General features: G+C 43.6%; 1 protein-coding gene across 8 annotated transcripts in view; it reads right to left on the reverse strand.

Moving 5' to 3' along the window:
- ANGEL2 (angel homolog 2) overlaps positions 1-22,966 on the reverse strand; it is a 402,703-nt gene that overhangs the window by 233,836 nt on the left and 145,901 nt on the right. For 6 of the 8 annotated variants that reach the window (XM_085612885.1, XM_085612891.1, XM_085612889.1 and 3 more), the window contains 2 exons: positions 19,520-19,999; positions 4,168-4,427 (listed from right to left, as the gene is read on the reverse strand). In XM_085612885.1, the coding sequence (XP_085469011.1) occupies positions 4,168-4,427; positions 19,520-19,999 (740 nt within the window). The remainder of the gene's footprint in view (positions 1-4,167; positions 4,428-19,519; positions 20,000-22,966) is intronic. The other 2 variants (XM_085612886.1, XM_085612892.1) reach the window with 1 other exon arrangement.

Genomic DNA, 22,966 nt, shown 5'->3' on the forward strand with positions numbered 1-22,966 from the left:
ACATATTTGTCTCCTTCTGTAAGCCATCCCTTCTTGTTGTACCCTGTCCTGTCACCCAACACTGTGCCATGCATGGACTCCTGCCATCTATCCCTATTCTCAACATTACCCATCATGCGCCCCAGGTCCTTTCCTGTCAGCTGTACACTGCACCTCCCACCTGTCACATAACTTCATGACCCTCTGTCAACCATCGGCTAAATCACATCCTTTGCACCTACTGACTGTTCCTATCTACGGCCTATCCCCTGGCTGACCTTGGGCTTATGGCTTGAATTCACAGCCATTTCCTATCTGATTCCATCTTCTCCCACCAAGCAATGTCAACTCATTCCTGCTCTCCTCTAGAATTTATTTCTACTGAGACCCGTCCAATATTCTATTAAGTCACCTAATATATCTAGCGCACAGTTCACTTCTGTCAAACTGCCACATCCTGCCAAAAGTCTTTCAATCCAATAACCTCCAATCCCAACCACTTCCAAGAACCATATACACAAACTATCCATACCCGTCTTATTCTGTCGCAATCCCCTCTGTCGATTCTGTCGCATTGTCACACTCAGATTGTCACAACAGCCAGCTCCCTTCTGTCAGCTCGCTTTCTTTTCTGACATCAGGAAAATTTCTGTGAGGCAAATACTCCTATAGAATTCTAGAAATCTGCAGGTCACACATTCAAATCAGATCAACACAAACTCAGTCTTCCATCCTTCTGAGATTGCTCAGAGTAGTGTTTAGATAATGTGTGTAATGTTGGCTAGGGAGTTGATTTGTAGAGGTCGGCTAGCGGAATGTTGCTCAGGAAAGCCATGGTGGTCCCCTTTTTACACGTCAAATGTATTCAGGGGGGTGCTGGAGTGTGTATTTTGCCCAGTTTGGATGCACTTAAACCATCTCGCAATGTCCAAATTAGAGATAGGTTGGCTGTTGTGAAGCTTACCAAAGGCTACAAAAACTTGGTCCTTTCAATATAATATGAGTGACTGTTTAACCTCTAGTGTGTGTTAGGGCCGTTCTGCTACAGAGTCTGGTCGTAGAACAAAAAGGAGCAGCCCGATGGCTTAACTGATGTGGAAAGTGAGCCTACCTCAGCCAGAATTCTGGGTTTGGTCTAGAGGACGACTACGTCCTGGTGGATAAAAGGTTCCTGGATTGTTCGAGCCTGGAGCTCTCTATAATGCATGAGCGAGATTATCGCAATCAGGAAAGGTATCCTGCATGACAGAAACTGCAAGTTACAAGGGTTCAAAATACAAACCAATGAGCAGTGTGAGGACTGTACTGAGATTCCTCACCGGGGCACAAGGTGTATCATTCTCTTAAGCCCTTCCATGAACGTCTTAATCACAGAGATTTTGAAAAGGGACGAATGCTATCTATTTTGCATGTATACCGCAACTATGTGTAACCACATGTGGGTGAATGCTGGGTCTGGATTTTCCAAGTGTAAAAGGTAGCAAAGAATGTTTCCTAAAGAGTCTGTGATAGGATCTATTTCCTTCAAGATCCAGTAGTGGACACATTTTTTCCGCTTGCCCGCATGCATGTTGGGTTTACGCTCTTGGAATGCAGTATAAGCATGCACTGCTTTGGGAGATTAAGATAACCAAACTCTAGGAACTCTGGTGCCAAATTGCTAAGATGAGCTGCCTGGTGTCTGCGTGTTTGATTTGGCTCTGATGTTGATTGAGATGGTGCAACTGGAGCGCTAACTTCCTGCGCAGGATAATGGACATGTCCAGAAGCATGGAGTACAAGGGCTGTCTAGTCAAGGTTGGGGCCAATAGGTTGAGGGCGGTTGACAACTGCCTCATCTTTCTTAGGGTGAGAGGCAGCAAAGCGTACGCATTTATGCCCGACCATCCTATATAGTGAATTGCCCAAAGATTTTGGCTGTGGCTACCTGCTGATCGAACTACCTGTGAAGGACTTGTGGGTGGAGTTACCACTCACTGACTTGTTAATGCATTCTGCTTAGGAGGTCTGCAAAGTTAGTCCACCCACAGCAAATTCTCCCCTAATAGGTGGATCATGTGGATTGTCTACTTCCAGATTTCCTGAACAAATGCAGACAGTGGTGGGACGGGGAGTGGCCCTTGCTTCTGAATGTAATACATGGGCGTTATGTTGTCCGCCCTTTTGAGGACCGTTTTTCCTGGATGAGCTTAAGGAAAGTTTGGAGTGCTTGATGGATTTGGCCCTGTTACTAAGTGGTCCAGAAGCCTTGAACAGCGATGTGGCTGAGTTGCGCCCCCCCCCCCCCCCCCAATGTGTGAAGCGTCGTGGTAATGGTTACCTGCAGAGGTAATGTGAGGTAAGCCCCGCCAAGCACCTTCCACCATTGCAGAAGAGCATTAAGTTTGGGCCTTTACCAATGCTAGACCTCTTAGGTTGTGGAGAGGTGTGGCTCACTGGTTAGAGGTGGCAGATGCGTAAGCAGAGAATCGGCTAGGGACCAGGGTTCAATTCCCGATGCGGCAGGGTCGTGGACCAGGGTCAAAACGAACTCGATAATTCTCGCCTCGGTACCTACTCTAACCAGGAACACACTCGGCAACTCTGGGCATTAAGCTTGCCTCATCTCTACAACGGCCCCCCACAGACGCCGGGGATGCCTGGTTGCACCTTGGAGATACCCAGAAAGGGACCATCTCACAAGGATAGCCAGGACGGGTTCCCCAGTGGTCTATAGCGCCGGGACACTTCCGAGTAGCTGTGCGCTGTATAAATGAAAATAACATAACATAACCCTCCGCTTGTGACCCTGCCTCACAAGGCACTCCTGCAACAGATGCATATGCAGTCTGTTTTGCAGCACTACTGAGGTGCATGAAGCCATCACACCCAACAGTATCATTACTTCCACTGGGGAAGTAAAACCATATATAGTGTTCCCCAGCAGGTGTTATAGGTAAGAATAGGGGTGGGGGGGACCAACGTCAAGTCGTTGTTTGGAGGTGAAGGAGCCGTTTTTGGAGTCGCCCCATTCATTGGCCCCGTCTGGTGGAACCACTTGAGGGAGTGATCTTGATTTTGCCTCTAAACTGCTGTCACTGAAAAAGCAGTTTTTAGGGTGGCGGCAAGGAGTGCACCCATGAACTTGGCTGTCAGAGTGTCATGACCAACACCAACAGAAGGACAGGAGGGCCCATTTCTTCTTCCTCGACATGGAGAGGGTCCTGCTCCATGAAGATATCGGGTATTTCGAGCAAAGGTTGACGATGCATCTTATGACGTGTCCAGCATTTGTACTGACACGTGTACTTGGAGCTGCACATAGGCCAGAATTGGAAGGGTGTACATTACACAGAACCCCGCCCTAGGTAATCTCTGAAGATAAAACCTGGATTCCCTAGAAAGGTAATGAGTGCTGAACTGTGCTAGAAGTCTAATCAGGAGGTGCAGAGAGGTGTCAACCACCAGTCGCTAAGGAAACGGCTGTGCGGTCACAGAAGGTTCATCCATTGTCCTCAAAGTAACTGGCCACAAAATCCCGAAGAGCTGATCCAGAAAGGTCAGCAAGAACGCATCGGTCCTGGAGCGCTTACTCGAAACATTTGAACCTGATGGGCGAAGAAAACTATCTTGAGTTTGAGATTGTGCTCTTGTGCACTGTGGACTATAGACGTAACAACAGGTCTTGTAACTAACTTCTTTGAATAAAAATAAATTGCAAAGGTCTGGACCCAACATTAGATGCAGTAGTATACAAAACAATGCGCATCTCTAGCCAGACATGCTACCAACAAGTAGTTCCCTGATTGTGCACAGTGAAAGAATACAAGTCATCCAATCAAAAAGATGGTAAAGAAACTATGCTGCAGGTGAGGGTCAAACACAAGAAAAGGCATCAAATAAGAGGTAAGAGAGGAGAGTTACAAAAAAAAAAAAAAAAAAGTTAACAATGGACTGGGTCCTAGCACAATGCAAGTGTTGGCATTGTCGACAAGATGTTTTTCAAAAACTAACCACTAGAACCTATCTGTAGGTGAGACCTAATAAAATATCTATTCAAATGTGACCCACAAAGAACTGTCCGAGCAATCTACTAAAGGTGCTTACAGGTGCTACTAAATATGTACTTGCATGTAGAGCAGTTTTAACAAATATTTCAAAAATAAAAATACATACACATTTTGATCAATTGTACTGGTTGCCACTTACATCAGCATTGAATTCTCTGAACTCCCGAAGTAAATTAGGTAATCTGTAGCTCCAGAACAGCACTGGTTGCCGGCAGTGTCTATAGAGATGAGAATTATCTTCCAACAAATCTTGGGAAAGGATATTGTAAGACATTACTGAAAAATCAAACTTTTCAGTATCTGCTGGCTGTTCTTGGTGCAGGTATTTACTTCCAAGATTATTTGTGCTATCTTTGTAATGGTGGCAGAAATCTTCCCAATACCGCTGTACAATCACTGCTGTAAAACATTAAAACATAATCAAATTAGAAAACACATTGTTCTGGTGGGCGGACCAAACACAGACTACAATTCTCCACAGATTTGCATAACTGAATGTTAAATACACCTAGAAAGGAAGTTCCAGAGATGGCAGCTAGATAACTTATGCTCAGCTGCATTTATATGACCTTTTTACTACCCACACCGAACAACAAGCACAGTGTTTCTGGAATGTAAGAGGAGCATGCAAGGTTTTGTCCCGGATATTTGCCAGCATTGATGGCAACCATATATCGCAAACATCGCTGGAGATGCAGGCAGGATCTAGAAAGAGAGACTCGAGTGTTTGCCTTTCTACAGCGCCAATCACCACGTCTTGTGCAGAGGATGGCAAATATGCGGTGACTTGGGGGCCAATAAGCTGGATAGGATATGCCACCGTTGCTGCCTGCTGAAAGGTCTGTACTGCCTAAGTTCAGTGCAGCCTGATGCACAGCAGCTTCTGCGATCTGTGTGAGTGCAGATTCTGGGAAGCTGTTTTGTCAGTCTGGACAGTAACTTCAAAATCCAGGTCAGTACGTTCCACCTGAATCCTGAAATAAAAGTAATTCCTGTACATAAGGTTCACATCCTATACTCCAGGATTTCCAATTCATACGCAAGATTTAGATCTTTGTTCAAGCACAGTATACTAAGCAGAGAATCACATAAAAATTTGCTATATGGATATACCATACCAATAATCATGCATGGAATATTCATTGCATCACCTAGCAAAAACAGTACCAGAAAAGGTTTCAACGACTCATAATAAATAGAATTCATATATGAAAACATAGCTTGCTAAATTGAGCGCAAAAGAAGCATCATCTGCAGATATTTAATAAGAAGGATGCATGACTTATCAGATATTCGATTTTTTCCCCACTTGTGTTAGTCATCGATCTTTTTCCGTGGTATAGAGGACTTATTTCAGGAGATAAAACAGACCTACGACATGATTTGGCCACTCTGAAAGGTTTGGAGACACTACACATACCATACATTGTTTATGTTGGTAGGAAATCGAACCAGTGCAATATAACAATGTGGCACAGAGAAGGAATGGGATTGTGTTTTTTTTTTTTTTTTTACAATATTCCATTCCGTTTTCATATTGATCACCTATTTTAAAAAATGGTGGCATACAGACTTAAAGTAGGATTTAATATTCTAAACGTTTGGACATTTAGTCCTTGACTTTGTGTCATTTTGAGGTTTAATTTCGGTTGGTAATTCTTTGTCTTACACTCTTTTTTCTGTGCTGAAGCATGAGGACACAGGTTTCCACTATCATTTGAAAATATGCTTTTGAACTGACTGGGATACTCACTCAAGTATTCGAACAAAATGAGAATACTGGTGTTTTCATGGTGATGGTTACATATTGTATTTTATTCACTTATTTGTTTTGCTCACTTCTATTCCAGATGAAGTTTTGAGGATATACTCAGCTGGACAGATTCACAGGTTGGCAAAAAGTGTTTACTTTTGCATCGGGGAATGCAATACAATACAGGTTAAATGATATGTTGATGTAGAACTCTGGTGGCATCACAAGAGTGCAAAGATGAGAATAGAAGCATAAATGAACAATATAGAAACAATTATAGAATTCAAACGCAACTAGTTAGCTTGACCGTCTGAATTTTCGACCATCTGGGTAGAGGGAAAAAAACGGTTGAAACCACCTTTAAAGTGGTATGTGTTACTGAAGAGGTAAACTCTTCCAATACAGGAATGGCTCAGAATCTGATCACGGAGCTCATGAATCTTAACGCAACCTGCTTTGAAAAATGATGATGTAGCTACTCTAGTGGCTTATAAGCTATCATTAAGTGGTACCTTCAAACTACATTCCAGGGCAGATTGAAACAACCGTAATGTGACGTCTCACATATTAAAGATCAAGATTATACCACCAAATTATCCCTCTGCATTTTGAAAAATTATACTGTAGGAAATCCACCCTTTCTGCATGGTCCCCTCGGATTTTTCCACCTGTTGAAGTATCCTATATTTGTGCTTGCTTTAGAAATCTGTGTACTTTACCCCTGCTAACCAGTAGTAAAGTACTTGTGCGCCACCTTTAAACATTGAGGAATTGCATACTTGGCATTCTCTTAATTGGTATATTTAACTTTCCTAAAAGTCACTAGTATATTGAACAAATATACCCAGGGCCTGGAAGTTAGATTTTACTAGTAGGCTGCAGCACCTATTGTACCATCAACTATAGTTGCAGAACAAACATGGCTTAAGGCCCAACATTGTAGTGTAACCGTAGTAGTGTAAAAACTGCATTTCAACCTGTCAAAATAAAAACAAAATGTGCTGCATCTTTTGTGAAGCCTTTTCACAAAAGAAGGAGCAAGATTAGATGACTGCTTCACATATACCCAACGCTCATCAAGGCTGCATGTAAAAAAGAATCAAGCTCTACACCTACACTACAGCAACACAAAGGAGCCAAGATGCACTCTATAGAACTTGTATCTCAATTTCAAGAGTGCACCGACTATGCAAATTTGCTATATCTGATTCCAGCATCAATCATTAGTTATTTTGCCAATTGTGGACACAACACTGCCGGACTTTCCTGCTGAAAATAACAAACAAGTTTCTTCATCCTTGATAAAGTTCAATTAGGATGAAAGACGTGTTTTGTTGGCTGTTCTTTCTCCATGGCTGTTCAACTTTCACATTGATAACATCATTATCAACATCTGTATAATCGTGACATCCCTGAAGAACAATAAATGCAGTTAATGGACTTAAAGACAAGCCGAAGGCAAACTTTTGACTACTTTGGTAACTATTCTGAAAGATTACCTTTGCATTTGCTCCAACCTTCTTTGTGTGATTGAATGTGGACATGAAGCTGTCCATATTTTTCAGGGCAAACGAGTTTGAGCCTACTGGCTCTGTCTGGTGAGGGGATCCGAGATACCTAAATCCCCATACTGGTGGTGCAATGAACTGATATACAAATGGCTTCTGGGCCAGCGAATAAAAGGTATTCTGACTGATCAATTACAGTACAGGCTTGGGCTGCAGGGACCACCCTACAATCGGTCAATCACAGGCTAGAAGCACCATCTGTCCAAGTTCTGATCTGCGGAGCCAGTCCATATAGAGCTGCTTCCAACTAGCGGTTTAAAAATAGCCAGGATGGGACATGCAGTCTGAGGCGCACACACTTCTTCTGCCTGCTGTGCAAGCAGTGCCTTAGTGCTCTGTCCAGGACTAGCACAGTCTTACTACAGTTCAGACCCTGTTCTTCCTGGTACCACTCATGAATTTTGAAGCTGCCTCAGACTGACTGGCTAATCCACCTGTCACCCCAAACCTCTCCACCCGGTTGTGCACACTAAAGATTTACTGTGCCCGATTCGTCCTCAGGTTTCAGCCACTTTGTTACAGGGATTATATTTAGTCTTCGTTTTAGTTTTCCTTTGTAACTTGGCATCCTTTTTTAGCTGGTGGTTTGAACAGGTTTTTCACTAACACAAGTAAAGGGCACACAAGCATTTATTTTTGGTAGACATTGATGTTCAGTAGTCTGCACAGTTAGTTCCAGGGACACACAACAAAACGTGATGTCCTTGCTTTATTATGTGTTTGTAGGAGACTACTTTCTTCCCCAGACTAAATAAAAGATGTTTTTCTGCATCTCTGGCAGAATGAGATAAGGCCAGTATTTTATTATTTAAAGAGTGACCATTTAAATTTCGGTGAGGGACTTCACACCAGAGTTATCATGAATGCTGCAGAGAGCAGTGCATGAGAGACCGCTCCGCAGACCCTGACAGTCATCCTAAGAACTGAGGCCAAGAGCGCTTCGGTAATGTACTGAGGCAGACTTCCTGAGACAGGACACCAAGGTATGGGGTTGGATCATTCCAACTGGGTCTGGCAGAAGGGTGCGGCCATCATGCTCTCGCTAGATATGGGGTAATACTGATAGATAGGAATAAACATTAGGCACAATTAACATGGTTGAATTGTTTGCATTTTTCACTAGTCTAATAATGCTTATAACAATAATGTGGCCACTTAAACTTCTGAAACTGAAGGGAAGCCTAAGCATCTGACACACGTCAGGGATTTCTGAACGTCAGGTGAGCATAGGGATCGGCAGTGCTGAACACAAGAGCCATTTAGTGATTAACAGGCTTGGCACTCTATTTTGGTGGCTAAAACAGCAGGAAAAGGAAGGTGTCTGACACTTCTTCCTCTGCATGTTACTGCTATTTAAAGTGTAAATTCTCAGGAGTTTTAAATAGTCCTTATGTTTAGCCATTGCAGATTCCCATGCACACCTAAACACACTTCAAGGATTCCTATACTTGTGTGTGTCAGGTTTGCATGAGGACTCGCAGTGGCTCCACACAAGACCATTGAGAGCCGAGCCATGGCTCTGGCTTGGCTCTAAGAGGCAAACCTACGAGCAGAGCCATCAAAGGGTTCTGCACACAAGCGATGCAGCAAATGTCATGTAAAACCATGATAATGACTCTTTCAGATTAAAACAGGTTATTTGTTGAATGGCGGTGTTTCACTTTAATGCATTAGATTACATCACTGCATGGACGTCTGTTAAAACAGTTTGTAATCATGTATTAAACAGAAGGGTCATTAAATGTTGTAAGGCAGAGCACAGAATATTTTTGTGGTGGGTCCTTTGCCAACTTTGACCGTTGGGAAGGGCAAATGGTGATACAAACACAAAAGTGTATTAAAACACTGTCCAAGTGGTGATCATACCTGGGAGCTACAGACACAGGACTTTTCCCTTCCCGTTGTCAAGCTGCTCCCTTGCTCATGGCACTCCTCTCCAGTTACAGAGTCCCCCATGAGTCACAGCACACCTCTCCTGACACTGATTACATCACTACCAAGATCCCACATGGTCCAGCCCTCCCAAGAATATTAACTTCTCTCATTAATATCCATGCTCACCATTGCCGTCACTGTGCCCCTCACCCATCACAGGACAGATCTCCCATTGCTGTATACCACTTCAAGCACTAGCCCATAGCCCTTAAGTGCCCACCTTTCTCCAGACACTGCCCCTCCAAACTGTCAGTAACCACCTCTACGGTCATTGATCACCTCACAGCAAACTCTTCACCTCTCCTGTCACTACCCTCATTTCCAGATATGGGCCACTTCTCCAATAAGTGGCCATCTTTATCAGTGTTCACCATTCCGGTTAGTAGACATCACCCCCATGACTCAATTTTCATGCCCAACTCCCAAATAAATGCCCACTTTTCCCCCTAACAACCAACCTCCTGTATCACTGCCCATGTTTCCTATCAATGTCCCCCTCTTCAGTCTGTCTTCGGCCACACTCCTCTTATCACTAGAGCTTCTCATGTTGAAGCTCACCTCTCCCATCCAGTCCACTCAATTCCCAGTCCTCTCCTGTATTATTTTTTTGTTCCCTCTCTACCATTCACTGAAAGTCACTTCTACCACTTCCCGGTGTACAAGCATTGCCCAGCTCCTAGCCACTACCCCTCTCACCTACCAATGGTCCACGTTTATTGATGCCTACCATATCACTATTCCAGTCACTCCCTCTTCCTGTTACTATCTACTCCCCAATCACAACTACCAGCTGATACCTCCGAAAAGTTGAGTGCTGGAGGAAGAGGTAGTAAAGTGTGTGTGCTCTTTCTTAGCACTATCAGCCAGCACTAAATGAACTCATCTTACCTTCAATCTAAGCTGCCTTCTTTAAACCAAACTGTGTCCCACCCCTCCTCAACCCTGTGGATGGACCCAGCTCTGGGTAGCAGCCTCCAGAAAGCAGGCAAGAAGTATTTAAAGAACAAGCCAATTGGTCTTCAAAAGAAGCCAGAAACTGTCATTAAGTGAGATTACCTCATTTGTTGTCTTTTGTTTCCCAGAAGGAGTTGTGCTTCCTCCCAACCCACTAGAGTAGATTATAAAAAAAAAAGATTTATGGTTTTGTTGTGGTACTTGCATGGTGCTCCCCTAAGATATGGGACACACACTTTGAAGACTCCTTATTTAACACCACTTCAAAATCCCTGATAATCCTTCCAGGAGTGAACTAAAATGTGTCAATTTGGTGGAACACTCCCAATAAAACTAGTTATTTACATAAGCTCACACTCTTTGGTCCCCGCAGCTCTCTTAAGGGCAGAATCAATCCCGCAGCGCAGGACGTGCGCTGGCGTGCCCGGGCAAAGCCTGGGCTGAGGGCGGGTCGGTCCGGTCTGTGCCTGTCAGAGACCGAAGAGGCTGGGCAGGGCCATCCCTCTTGGTTTAAAGTCCTCATCATCCTGCCAGCAGCCAGTATCATCGGAACATCATGGGTAAGCGAAAGGCCTGAGATATATTTGGTGGAGGAGAGTCTGGGGTCTACAAGGAGATCTTCGACAACGATAGCAGCGAATTATCAAACTGTCACTAAACCAAAAGTAGGTGCAGGAAACAATAAGGATGCTAATTTGGGTGGGGTGGTACCAGTGCAATCAGTCTCCCAACGGAGCGTTTACATTGACCACTAACCATACCAATTTCAATTGCTGTGTGCCTTCAATGGACTCTGACATCATACTGATGTCACAGGAACAGCAGCCCCACAACGGGGAAAACGTATCCGCCACTTTTTAAACTGCCCTAGACACCATAAATTCCCTACCAACTAAGAGGAAGAAGGGCAATTCGCGTGCAACGAGGGCACTCAAGCCCAATGTTATGTTATGTTAACGGGTTTATAGAGCGCAACAGCTGCCTCAGCTAAGAGGCGTCCCGGCGCTAAGCAACACAAGAGTCGTACACATAAAACACTAAAGGCCTACAGGGAGGGGAACAGAAATGTCTTAATGGCTTTCCCAAAATGAAAATAATTAGTAAGCCCACAAATGCGGGCCGGCAAAGAATTCCACAGAATGGCAGCTCTATTGCGAAAAGAGCGCCCGCCAGCATGGACTCTTTCCACCCGGGGGACCACTACCAAACATTGTCCCATAGATCGAAGTGATCGTGTAGGAGTGAAAGGTAGAAGGTCAGACAGAATTTGGGGAGATTCTAATTTCAGAATTTTAAAGGCAATACACAATGCCTTAAACTCAATTCGCCTGGCTACAGGCAACCAGTGAAGGCTGCAAATTGCACTGGTCACTGAACAAGTTCTGCGCAAGCCCAAATGAGATCTTACGGCCGCATTCTGGACTCTCTGTAGCCTCTGAATTTCAGATTTATTCGCTCCCAGGTACAGCAAGCAGGCATAATCCAGCCTGGACAAAATCAGGGCCTGAATAATAATCTGCCTGGTCGAAGCATCAAAAAAGGCCAGAATAGGTTTGAGCCCGCGCAGCAGACCGAAACAAGTTCCTGCCACCCTTTTCGTCTGAATCTGGAAGTTAAGTGAGTTGTCCATCCAAACCCCCAGGTTCTTCACTACAGGCTTAGGGTTAGGGGCCGCCCCCAAACTCTTGGGCCACCACAGTTCACTCCAGCAGTCATGGTTCCCTCCCACCAACAGCACCTCTGACTTGTTGGTATTCAGTTGAAGGCAGTTGGCGGTCATCCACTCGGCGATCACCGAGAGGTCGCCCTAAAATTTCCTGGAGTCCTGCTCGGGGTCACGAGAGAGAGCCACCACCAACTGAGTGTCGTCGGCATAGGAAACCATGGTCAGCCCTCTGCTCCTGGCAACATCTGCTAGAGGTTGAACATAAAGGTTAAAGAGCAGGGGGCTCAAGGACGAACCCTGTGGGACCCCCTGGCCAATAGGAAAGACACCAGAAGCAAAAGGGGGGGGGGGGGGCAACAACCTGAAACGTCCTATCAGCAAGAAAGGAGGACAGCCACCCAAGAGCTAGGCCAGTAACTCCCGCCTTAGATAAACGATTCAGCAAAATGGCATGAGACACAGTGTCAAACGCGGCACTGAGATCCAAAAGCATCAGTGCCGAAGTCTACCCCGCGTCTAAAGCCATCCACAGATGTTCAGTCACGGCCAAAAGCGCTGACTCAGTGCTGTGGCCAGGCAGAAAACCGTTTTGAGAGAGATCAAACCTCTGATTTCCAGTAAAAAAATCCGTAAGAAGTGAATTGATATAGGCCTCGGTGATCTTCGCGATCCAAGGTAACAGGGAAATGGGACGAAAACTTTCGGGTTTATAGGGGTCTAAAGATGGTTTCTTGAGCAGTGGCAGTACCCTGGCCTGCTTCCAGGCCCTGGGCACAACCGCTGCGCTCAGAGACCCATTGATCACCATTTCCAAAGGGTGAATGATAGTAGATAGCAATTTTTTGAATTGGTCTGGCTTCAAAGGATCGGCAGGAGAGCCCGACTTTACCTTGGAGCAAAGTGCCAATAAAACCTCTTGAGTTATAGGGGGAAAGGCTTCAAGGACACCATCAACGAGGTTACAAGAGGTCTCAGGAGGACCTATGTGAACCATAGGGAAGCTTCTATAAATGTCCTCAACCTTCTTGACAAAAAAACATAGCCAGATCTTCGCACTGCGAATCAGAGGTAATCACTGAACTTACAGCATCCTTCTGAATTTTAAGCTCCGTCACTATAGAAAAAATAGTCTTAGCCGGATTTGAACTCCCTCTGATCTGCTCAGCATAAAATGCGGCACGCTCAACATGGAGGGCCCTATGGTAGCGCTTAATGGCAGCGCGATAGAGAGCCTTGGAAGAAGGATCGAAATCCCGACGCCAGGTTATTGGCTCCAATCGGGACTAAAGATAAAAAACCACAACAAACACCCAAATGGGCCCTCCAAAACATCCAGCCGAGGTTGTAAACACTCCGTTACCCGCTTCCCAATTGCAAGCAGCTCAGGCTGGGAGGAGGCATACCTAATTCCAGCCGGACTGGCAGCGTGTCGAGCGGCGCGGACGGGCACAGACTGGCGCGGACGGGCACAGACGGGCTTGCCTTTGGCACGCCCACTGTGCGGCCGAGCACCTATGGTGTTTTTAACCAGGCCCACAGGAAGCAGAAATGAGAGGGGGTGGGGGGGGGGGGGGTGTTTATGTGAAGGAGCCACGTCCCTCAGCCGGGAACCGGCAGCCCGCTAAGCCCGGAACTGGACCAACAGGCGACAATCAGCCAAGTGCCAAAAGAACTAAATGTGTGCCGGTAAGCCTCTTAATTGTAAATCAAACAATGCGGAGGAGCGTAAGCAAACAGTAGTTAAAAACCATCTTTTCTATTCCCAAAATGTCACATCTAAAAAATATTTTAAAGCAAATACCAGCCTTACAATTTAGCGTACTGCTCTCTGAAGCATGGAAAAAAAGGCTCTGCACCGGATTACTCTGGCTGAAAGGTTGGGCATCCTGCGGACAATGGTCAAACACATGAGATTGTGGGGTGGAGGGGTGATGCAGACAGGCTCTACAGGGGGGTGAGGGGGAATTTAAGTGACACAAAGTGCCCTTACAAGATTGATGGCTACAATGATAGCGGCACTACAGAGCATCAATAAGACACTGAACGATCTTCTGGTTCATACACTAAACCATCTGACCGGTCTTGGAGACAGGATCTCTTACATGCTGCGTAGAGCCCGTTGTCATGACTAACTGCTAAGGGGAGCAGAAACAACGGGGAGGCTTAAAGCAGGCGAAAACCGCTATTACAGGCATTGTATCACACACCACTGCTGAAGATCGTTCCTAACGCCACAACAGCAATACCTCCCTGTCTTCTGTGCCCATTACCACCTCAATGGACATAATCGGAAGCTGAGAACTTACTACTCTACAGCTTCCTCTGGAGCACACTCTGTATGCTATAGTCCTGAGCAAAGTACCCCATTTGTGCTCAACCCAAGCTGAAACAACTGACCAGCTAAAGAACAAGGTGTTCCATTTGCTTAGCTCCACCCTTAGATGTATTAGAGATAACACATTTGCAAGTGAAATTATTGGAGTCCGAAGAGTACACTATGTGGGCAAATCCACTCAAATGTAAACAGGAGACTGTATTGTAATTAATTTTTGGGACCTGAAACTGGTTGGGTTCATTTCACACAAATAGGTGGCTCGCAGGGACTACCTCTAAGGATATACCCGGTCCCGCTAGGCTTTTTAGACAAACCAGGATGTCTTGATCTCGCTACTTACTCAATTCCGAACTCAGAAAACAATAGGATCTTTAGTGTGGCTAATTTTAATCATTTTTCTGCTCTTGAAGAAGTCGATCGACTTGTTGGTGGGTCGATTGCCACAGCTACTGGAGGATTATCTTTGACAAGTGATGGCACCAGGACACGTCAACCACTGAAGATACTTACGTCACCCACACTCTTTGTTTGAGCAGTAGCAATGAGATGTATGGAAATTCTTCCACTCACACACTTACCGATACTAGATTACAGGCTACAGGCATTTGTATTGAGCCAACTTCTATTGATTTCCCAACTGTTTCACCAGCTGTTACTGTTCATAACTGCACCATAATCTCAAGACTGAGCGAGCTTTAGAATAAGGCACATCTTCTGACGACTTAACTGTAACGGACTGTATTGTATGTGATATGTCCTTCCTTTGTTGGAACATCGAGGGACTGAGTAGTAAACTGTCTGAAAACAGCGGGACATCTTTAATCAATAAGCAACAGATTTTGTGTCTCCAGGAGACTTGGTTGTCATCTAAACAGATTGTATTTGATATTTACACCGGCAACCAAATAACTGTTTGGGCATCAAAGTGGAGGTCTTTTAACTCTTATAAGTATTACTCTAGCAGCCAATATAATGAAGACTTATGTGGACTACCCCCTTTTTCAAATAATTTGTTTGTCTTCGACAGGGGTATCATTAGTGATAGTTATTAATATTGATCAGAATAACTTTGTGCCTAGTAACACCCAAATTATTAGTTCCCTTGTCACTGTTCTTGACAAAATGATACCAGATATACAGGGGGGCTACGTTATATGATGGGGAGGAAACTTTAATTTATAGTTATGCCCCATTGCTGATGTGAAGGCCTGTGGACTAGCAGATTCGGATTCTTGTAACTTCACACTTGGACAACAATTTATTTGGTGATAGTCTGAATAGGTTGTTAAAAATCTACAACCTTATACTCCGCTGTGACCTAGCTGCTAAAGAAACTCGGAATCAGGCATCATTCACTAGTAGCGGAAAGGGTTTTCCGATTGATTTTATTGCATTATCTAAATTATGGGTGGGGAAGGTGTCCAGATCTTAGAGAGCCATCTGAGCGATCAGAACCCACTTGTTCTAAGCTTCACACTGGGGCTCTCTTCATTCTTAACTAATTAGATGACCTGCCCAATTGAATACACAAGTAACAGGTGCATATGCCGTAAGTGGAGGAATGTTGAACCGCAGGCTTTCCTACCTTCGCTTGTGGAGAACCAGCTGGAGTACCTAGAGCATTATCTCAGTGCTGAACCCGATCCGGGACGGGTATTGGGGGCCTGTGATAAAATTTGTAAAATGGCATCGGCACAATTATCATTATCGTCATCTACGCGACAATATGCACCAAGATGTAACAGATGGTTTGACAAGACATGCACTAGGGTACTTAGTACCCTCAAACAAGCCCTTTAAAGTCCCCAGAGGGTCCCGGCTGAAATTAGTAAGTGTAGGAAATTCTACAAAGAAACCTTCAAATCGAGGAAAGCAGAGGTCAGGAGGAAGGCTTGGGAACAGCTAGTAGCATGAATGATGGGTCACAATTTTGGAAGACAATGAATGCAACCTTCTTCTCAAATATGTCCACCACTGGTATAGATGTGACTATCCCTGAGAATCTTTGGGTTAAGCATTTTAAAAAAACTGTATGATTCTAATGAACAGGAATATGCGGAGTGTAATCTCACAGGAGATGTGTTAAATCCAGAGACTGAAGAAGAACTGATAATTACCCTTGGGGACGTCATCTCAGCTTTAAAAAGGATGCTCTAGTAACAAAGCTCCAGGGCCGCAGTTGATCTTTTTAAGGGTAACTTGGCACTATGGACCCTAGTACGGGTGAATGTGATTTGTAGTGTGGTTCAGGTTGGTCCCCCTAAATGCTAGTCTAGGGCAATCATAGTGCCAATATTTAAAAAGTGGGATAGGAGCGACCCCAATGCTAGCGCCCTACATCTTTACAGCCAAGGCGGAATGGGTAGAGTGTTGTTGAATCAACCTGAAATTTGGGCGACCGAGAAGTGCATTCCAATAACTGCACGGTGTGGATTGAAACGGGGCTTAGGGATCATTGAATTTGCATTTATCATTAGTACATATGTGGCTGCCAAATAAGGATGCCTTTTTTAGGCAGCTTTTAACAATGTCTCTAGGGAGACGTTATGGAATATGTTACAGCCAAAAGGTGCCAATCCAAAAATTGCTTACCTACTATCTCAGCTGCATGCAAATGTAGAAGGCAATATCAGGTTTGGGCCAAATGGGGAGTGTACCCCGTATTATAAGATCGGGGGGGGGTGGGGGGGGGGGTCAGACAAGTTGTGAGCGGCACTCTTCCTCCTTAGTCTTTATATCAACGATTTACATAGAGTCCTGATAAATGCAGCTGCTGATGCCCCCAGGATGGGGTTTCGGCATTTACCTGTACTCATGTACACAGATAACTGCGTGCTTATGGCAAGAACGTGGAGGAGTCTTCAGAAGCTTTTAGGTGCATTTCTACCTTTTGTGTGTGATTTAGGTCTCTCTACCAATAAAACATAATCTTTTGCTATGATCAGCGCCAGAGTCCGGAACAGGATAACTCCATTCCATTTTGGTGGTACTGCCCTTTACTACCTATATACATTTTCCCATCTGGGGGTTCCATTCGATATCTTGAGCACATGGAAGCACCTGAGGACGGTGAGGGTGACTCTGTTCGAACAAGCTGTAGGCTCTTTGTTCAATTTCAGCTCCATGCCGTTAGATGTGGCTACTACTATTTATATAGCTCGACCTATTGTGATTGCCACCTATGGCACAGAGGTGTGGAGATATACTGATTACTCCCAACTTCAAATCAATGAAAATCATTTTTGTGCAGATTATCACTCCCATGTAGTGTTACAACCATAACAGCTCATGACGAATTTGGGTTACGGTATTTGGGAGATGCTATGAGGGTAGCACCCATCCTGTTGTGGCTGTCTGTATGGTCTAAGTTTGAAGTCCCACTGACTCAAGCAATCGTATCAAACCACATGAAACTTGCAGGAGGAGCACATAAAATCAAATGGCTGGTATACATCAAAAATGAGCTGCAAGCCATTAATAGATTGGAACTATTTGAGAACTCACCCTGCATTACTAAGTCGGTGAGATTGCTGGCAAAACACGAGCTCTTAAGGACCGTAATGGCATTAAGACAATAGAATGAATTAAGAAAGAGGCTGGTGGCATCATACCTTCCACATTATGCAGAGCGCCTAGTATTGAGCTATACCTGCAGAAGATGACACGCCACCAAAGATTTTATCTTTTAAAGATTTAGGCTTGGTCTGGGCTCACTTTCTGGTCTCTTATCCTTTTAATGTGTACAATGGGAAATATTTAATACCATGTCTGTGCAACTCAATAGTACCTCAATCTCAAATGCATTTTGTGATATGTATAAAACCCAAAGACTTAGAATACTGAAACCCCTACTGAGGTTTTTTTCATGGAAGAAGATGTAACGAGGCTAGGACGATTTGCAGGTGCTTCAAACAGGGACAGTATGTGTCACGGTTTATAGATTTATCGCCGGCTCCATTGTTTGTATACTTACTCTAATTGGGTATTAATGAACTATGCTGGCTAGTCTTTTAAATTTATACACTTTGGATTTTACTTTAATGATATTTAATTTGCCTAACTGTTCGTGTTTTCAGATGGACTTTGTAATTGTTTATATTTTCAAAAAAAATTCAACGGTCTCTGTATTAAATTGTGCTTTTATGGTTTGTTTCAACCGAATAAAGTTCTTATTTATCTATGAATGTCAATTTGTGACATGCAATTATTTTTATGTGCAGCATCATTATTGCCTATTAAGCCATAGATGGGGTTTTTATATACCACATATCCTGAATTGAGCTTCTTACAGGTGATCTCAGATTTGATGCGAGTTAAAATGAGGACCAATAAAATTTGCTATTTACATAAGCTCACACAGTTTGGTCAAGTGGGCAGGCTGGGATTTAAACAGAAGTCTACTCCTGACAGGCCCCAAAACGTTAGGTTTCCAATACACTGGTTGTGCAGCTGCTCGAATATAATGTTCTCCGCCCCTTTGCTCTAAAGGACAATGCTTTGTGTTCAGTTAATTCTTGACCTAAATAGGAATCCTATGTTCAATAAATAGAAATATCACATTTCATTTCATTCTCACTCGAAGCATGCATAAAAATAAATGTCTTTCCTAATTAACAAAGCATAAGGGAAGGTTATGTTAATACCACTGCCTTATGCCAACACACAGCAAAGAGGGAAAGGGTCAGAAACTCAATTACATGGAATGAGCTCAACAAAGAAGACTCAGACTTCCAGCAAGTCCTCAGTAAGATGCACACCAATTGCAGCTCAGCTCAAATGCAGGCACATACAACTGAAATCACTTAGATTCTGTGAGTTAAGCTGCAGTCATTTTTTGTTCAGCAGTCCCTTTCGATCATAGCAGGCTCAACCCTTATTTGGCTTGCCCAACTCCACTATTGAAAGCCATCCCCACAAGCATACGTATTCAGCGATATAAAGGGCTCATTTCTCAGGGAGGTTCTTCGTGATGAATTCATGATTGCTGTCTGCTAGCAATGTAGAGGAAAAGCAAGCATATAAAACATACCTTTATCAAACAACAAGATACAACTTTTCTTCCGTGCAGATTTTCTTTAAATAGCTTTCCAACTGAAATTCTTAAGTGTCTGGAACATACAAAAGCTCATTGACCCTACCACAAAATCTATGCATAATTTATATTACAAAGCTGGCAATAAAAATTAAAAAAAACATGCGATAGCAGTACACATTATGACATTTAAGTTGTATCGGAATGCGAACATTTTTACACAGGCAGCAAATAACAGGGTACATCACCTCTAGAACGGGCATGATCTCCCTCTTGAACTGGATTCACTTCTTCACTTTCCCCAGCGGCCTGAGAATTGGATGCTTCAAGTGGAGAGGGCATCCAAGCGTCCTCCCTATTTGGTGAGGAAGACTTGCTGTTTCCCTTAAGGTTTTCTTCATCTGTGATCTTTCTCCGCTTATATTGAGGCTCTTCGCCTTGAGAATCCATGCTGGAATGAGAGAGATGAAGCCAAGAGTTCTGTGCTGTGTTAAAAGGCCTAAAGTTCTGGAACGGAAATCTGCTCCTGACAGGTCCCAAAACGTTAGGTTTCCAATCCACTGGAAGAGGCCAACTGTTGACATGTGGAAATGGGGCCCAAAAGGGGTTTCCCACCCACCATGGATAAGCAAAAAAGTTCCAATTCCAACAAGATGTCTGAGGGAACTCCAAGTGGGCTACCCAGTTCCTGCCCACACTTTGCAAATGACGAGGTAGCATGGAGTGACCTTCAATTAACAGAAAAAAAAAATATTTCAGTGTCAAAGCTAGCATTTAAAATCAGAGAAATTCAAGTACTTTGCCAATAGAGTTGTGTATTTTCTGAACTTCAAACAACAAGTTTAATTCAAAGTATACAATTAAAACACCAATGATCTCTAAACTCATTAAATTATTCAATTTGTTTTTCACCAGAAGAAAAAATATATAATTTACATCACAACATTTTTTTAAGTCCTTCCCTTAACAAATGAGAGGTTTTTCAAAGTGGATTTTAATAGTCATGGTCAGATCACGGTAAACAAATTAAAATCCTTATCCCTTAAAGGTTTGATTTCAATAGTGGCCAGGTGTTACTCCACGGATGTATGTGAAATAATCTCAGAAGGGCACTTGACTGGTGTATTGTCTAGTTCTGGGCATTAGCAAGCCGATCACAAAAACCTCTCCAACATTTTGCCATCTCTGTATAAATAACTTGTTCTTCTTGGAGCAGTGAAGATATAGTAAAAATTGAGACGGTGAGGCAGTGGTAAAACTAAAGTGGTTTCCTCTTCTCTCCATTTAAGAGCATTCCCTCAATTTAACAAAAGACCTGGGGTCAGATGTATCATTTTGCGAGTCCTTAATAGCGACTTTAACCAACTCGCTATTAAGGACTCGCAAAATGCAAAGTATGTACGTTTCGCAATAATAATTGCGCTTACTACATATTCCTTAATTGCGAATCGCAAATTGCGATTCGCAATTAAGGAATACCTTCCCATTCATTGCTATGGGCCTAGAGCCCATTGGAATGAAGGGGAAGACATTCGCAATTTGCAAGTACCCAAAAGGGACTCGCAAATTGCGAATGCAATTTCAAGGGTGCCAAAAGAACACCCTGTTGCACCCCTGAAATATGCATGTGTGCACCAGTGGCACGCATACATGCCATAAGGGCATATATGTGCGCCACATGGCACTTAGAAAAATGCAAAAAAGTAAATTTTTCTAGGAAATCGCAAATTACCATTAAGTTGGTGGTAATTTGCAATTCCTTCAGGCCAGATCGCAAATTTTGGGTGCTTTCAAAATTGCATTTAAGGAATCGCAACTTCGAATCCTTAAATGCATTCACAAAATAGGGAATCATGCATTTTGCCATACCTTATTTTGCGATGGCTTTTTGGGGTGATACATCCCAAAAGGCTTTTTCCAGTTCGCAAACGGGGAAAACCCTTTATACAGCTGGCCCCTGGAGTTCAATATCATACAATATCTTTTACTGACATAACACACAGAAGCTCCTTTAAAGAACACAAAACTCCACAACCAGACCTCTGCCTTTTTTATTGCTGCTGCTCTCACAGATAAGTCACATGTTATTCTATTGCTGCAGTTGTGCCTTATGTTAAGATTTTAATGTGTGGCTTTATTGGGAGCTGCTTGGTTGTCATCGGATTAGTGTTGAGCGAGAGGTTTGTAAAATATTTGCGAGGTATAAACAACATATTATTCATTTTGGTCAGGCCTGGTTTCACTGGTGATTTAGTTTTGTGTTATCTGCTGTGAGTGCCATAATTTAACAAGCACTGGCAAAGCCAATAGGTCTCGGCAATGCCCGAGCTATTGGCCTTATTAATGTGAATGGCTTTTAGCCAGGTTGTCTAGCAGCACATCTGCTGTTCAGCATGGCTAAATGTCACTGAAAGCCCACAATTACAGGATGTCGAGCCGAAGGCAAGTCTCTCTTCCCCCATGTTGAGTTTATTGCCTGGATTCTCCTAACACAAGAAAGCGCTAAGACGTGGCCTGCGCTGGCCACATCATAGCACATTTTTCAGTTACTTTCAGCCATGCTGGACAGCAGATGTGCTGCTGGACAACATGGCTATAAACAAACATTCACATTGACAAGGCCAATAGGTCAGGCACCGCCGAGATCTACTGACTTTGCCAATGCTTGTTTGGTGTTGACGGGACCTTGCTGAACAAATTTAGAAGTGATAGTGGGAAACAATGGATGACCTTTGAAGTAAAGTGAGGATGCCACGTTAATAGCCAGAGCTGCTGACAGGGGAACCGAGGAACCGGGTTTGAATCTTTTTGCGTTTGTGTAAATTAATTATGCTCCCCCCTGTGTACGATAATGAGTGTGTCATTGTGTAATGTAACTGGTGAGCACTTAGAGCACTCCAATACCATCAGCAGGTGTTACCACTATGGAAAGATGGAGGACGGAACAAGTGCTCCAATACCATCGGATCATACACAAAAAAAAAAAAAAAACAGTGCTGTTCATGTTTTAACAACTTTCTACCAAAATGCATTAGATTATGTACACACGCATGCATTTAAATGGTGTGCATGTGTACAAGAGAGACCATGTTAAGACTGAGGACAGAACGAGCGCACCAATACAATCTGATCGTACTAAAAATAAAATAAAAGCAGCAGCGACGAGGGAGGTAGTGAAGGGACGGATCAAGCAGGGAAGCAGGAGGACATGGAGAGATGGGCAAGCCACAATGGGAGAGCACAAAAATGAAGGGGAGAAAAAAATAAATCATCAAAGTAGGATCAGCGACAAAAATTAATGTGTCATTGTGGAATGTAACTGGTGAGCACTTAAAGAACTCCAATACCATTGGCTCCTGTTCACAAATAAGTTCGGTTTGTGTTTTAACAACTATATGAAAAATGTCAAGCGCCCCAATACCTTTGGTGGTATTGGCGCTATATAAAACTGTACAAAAAAATCCAGAAAGTCTCACAATGTTGGGCTGGTTTACAGTAGTGAACATGAGGAAATACATCGCATTGGCAACCAAATTAAACGGACCACCATTGTCATGGACACTGAGGGGCAGGCAGACCAGGATGATATCAAGAATCAGTCTGGCTCCTTTGAAGAGAAGTCAACTTAAGCAACAATGGCGCAAAATAGCTTTGGGTGGTGTTTGCGCTACATAAAACTGAACAAAAAGAATGTG

Source organism: Triturus cristatus, chromosome 6, assembly GCF_964204655.1.
Source record: "Triturus cristatus chromosome 6, aTriCri1.1, whole genome shotgun sequence".
Classification (NCBI taxonomy): domain Eukaryota; kingdom Metazoa; phylum Chordata; class Amphibia; order Caudata; family Salamandridae; genus Triturus; species Triturus cristatus.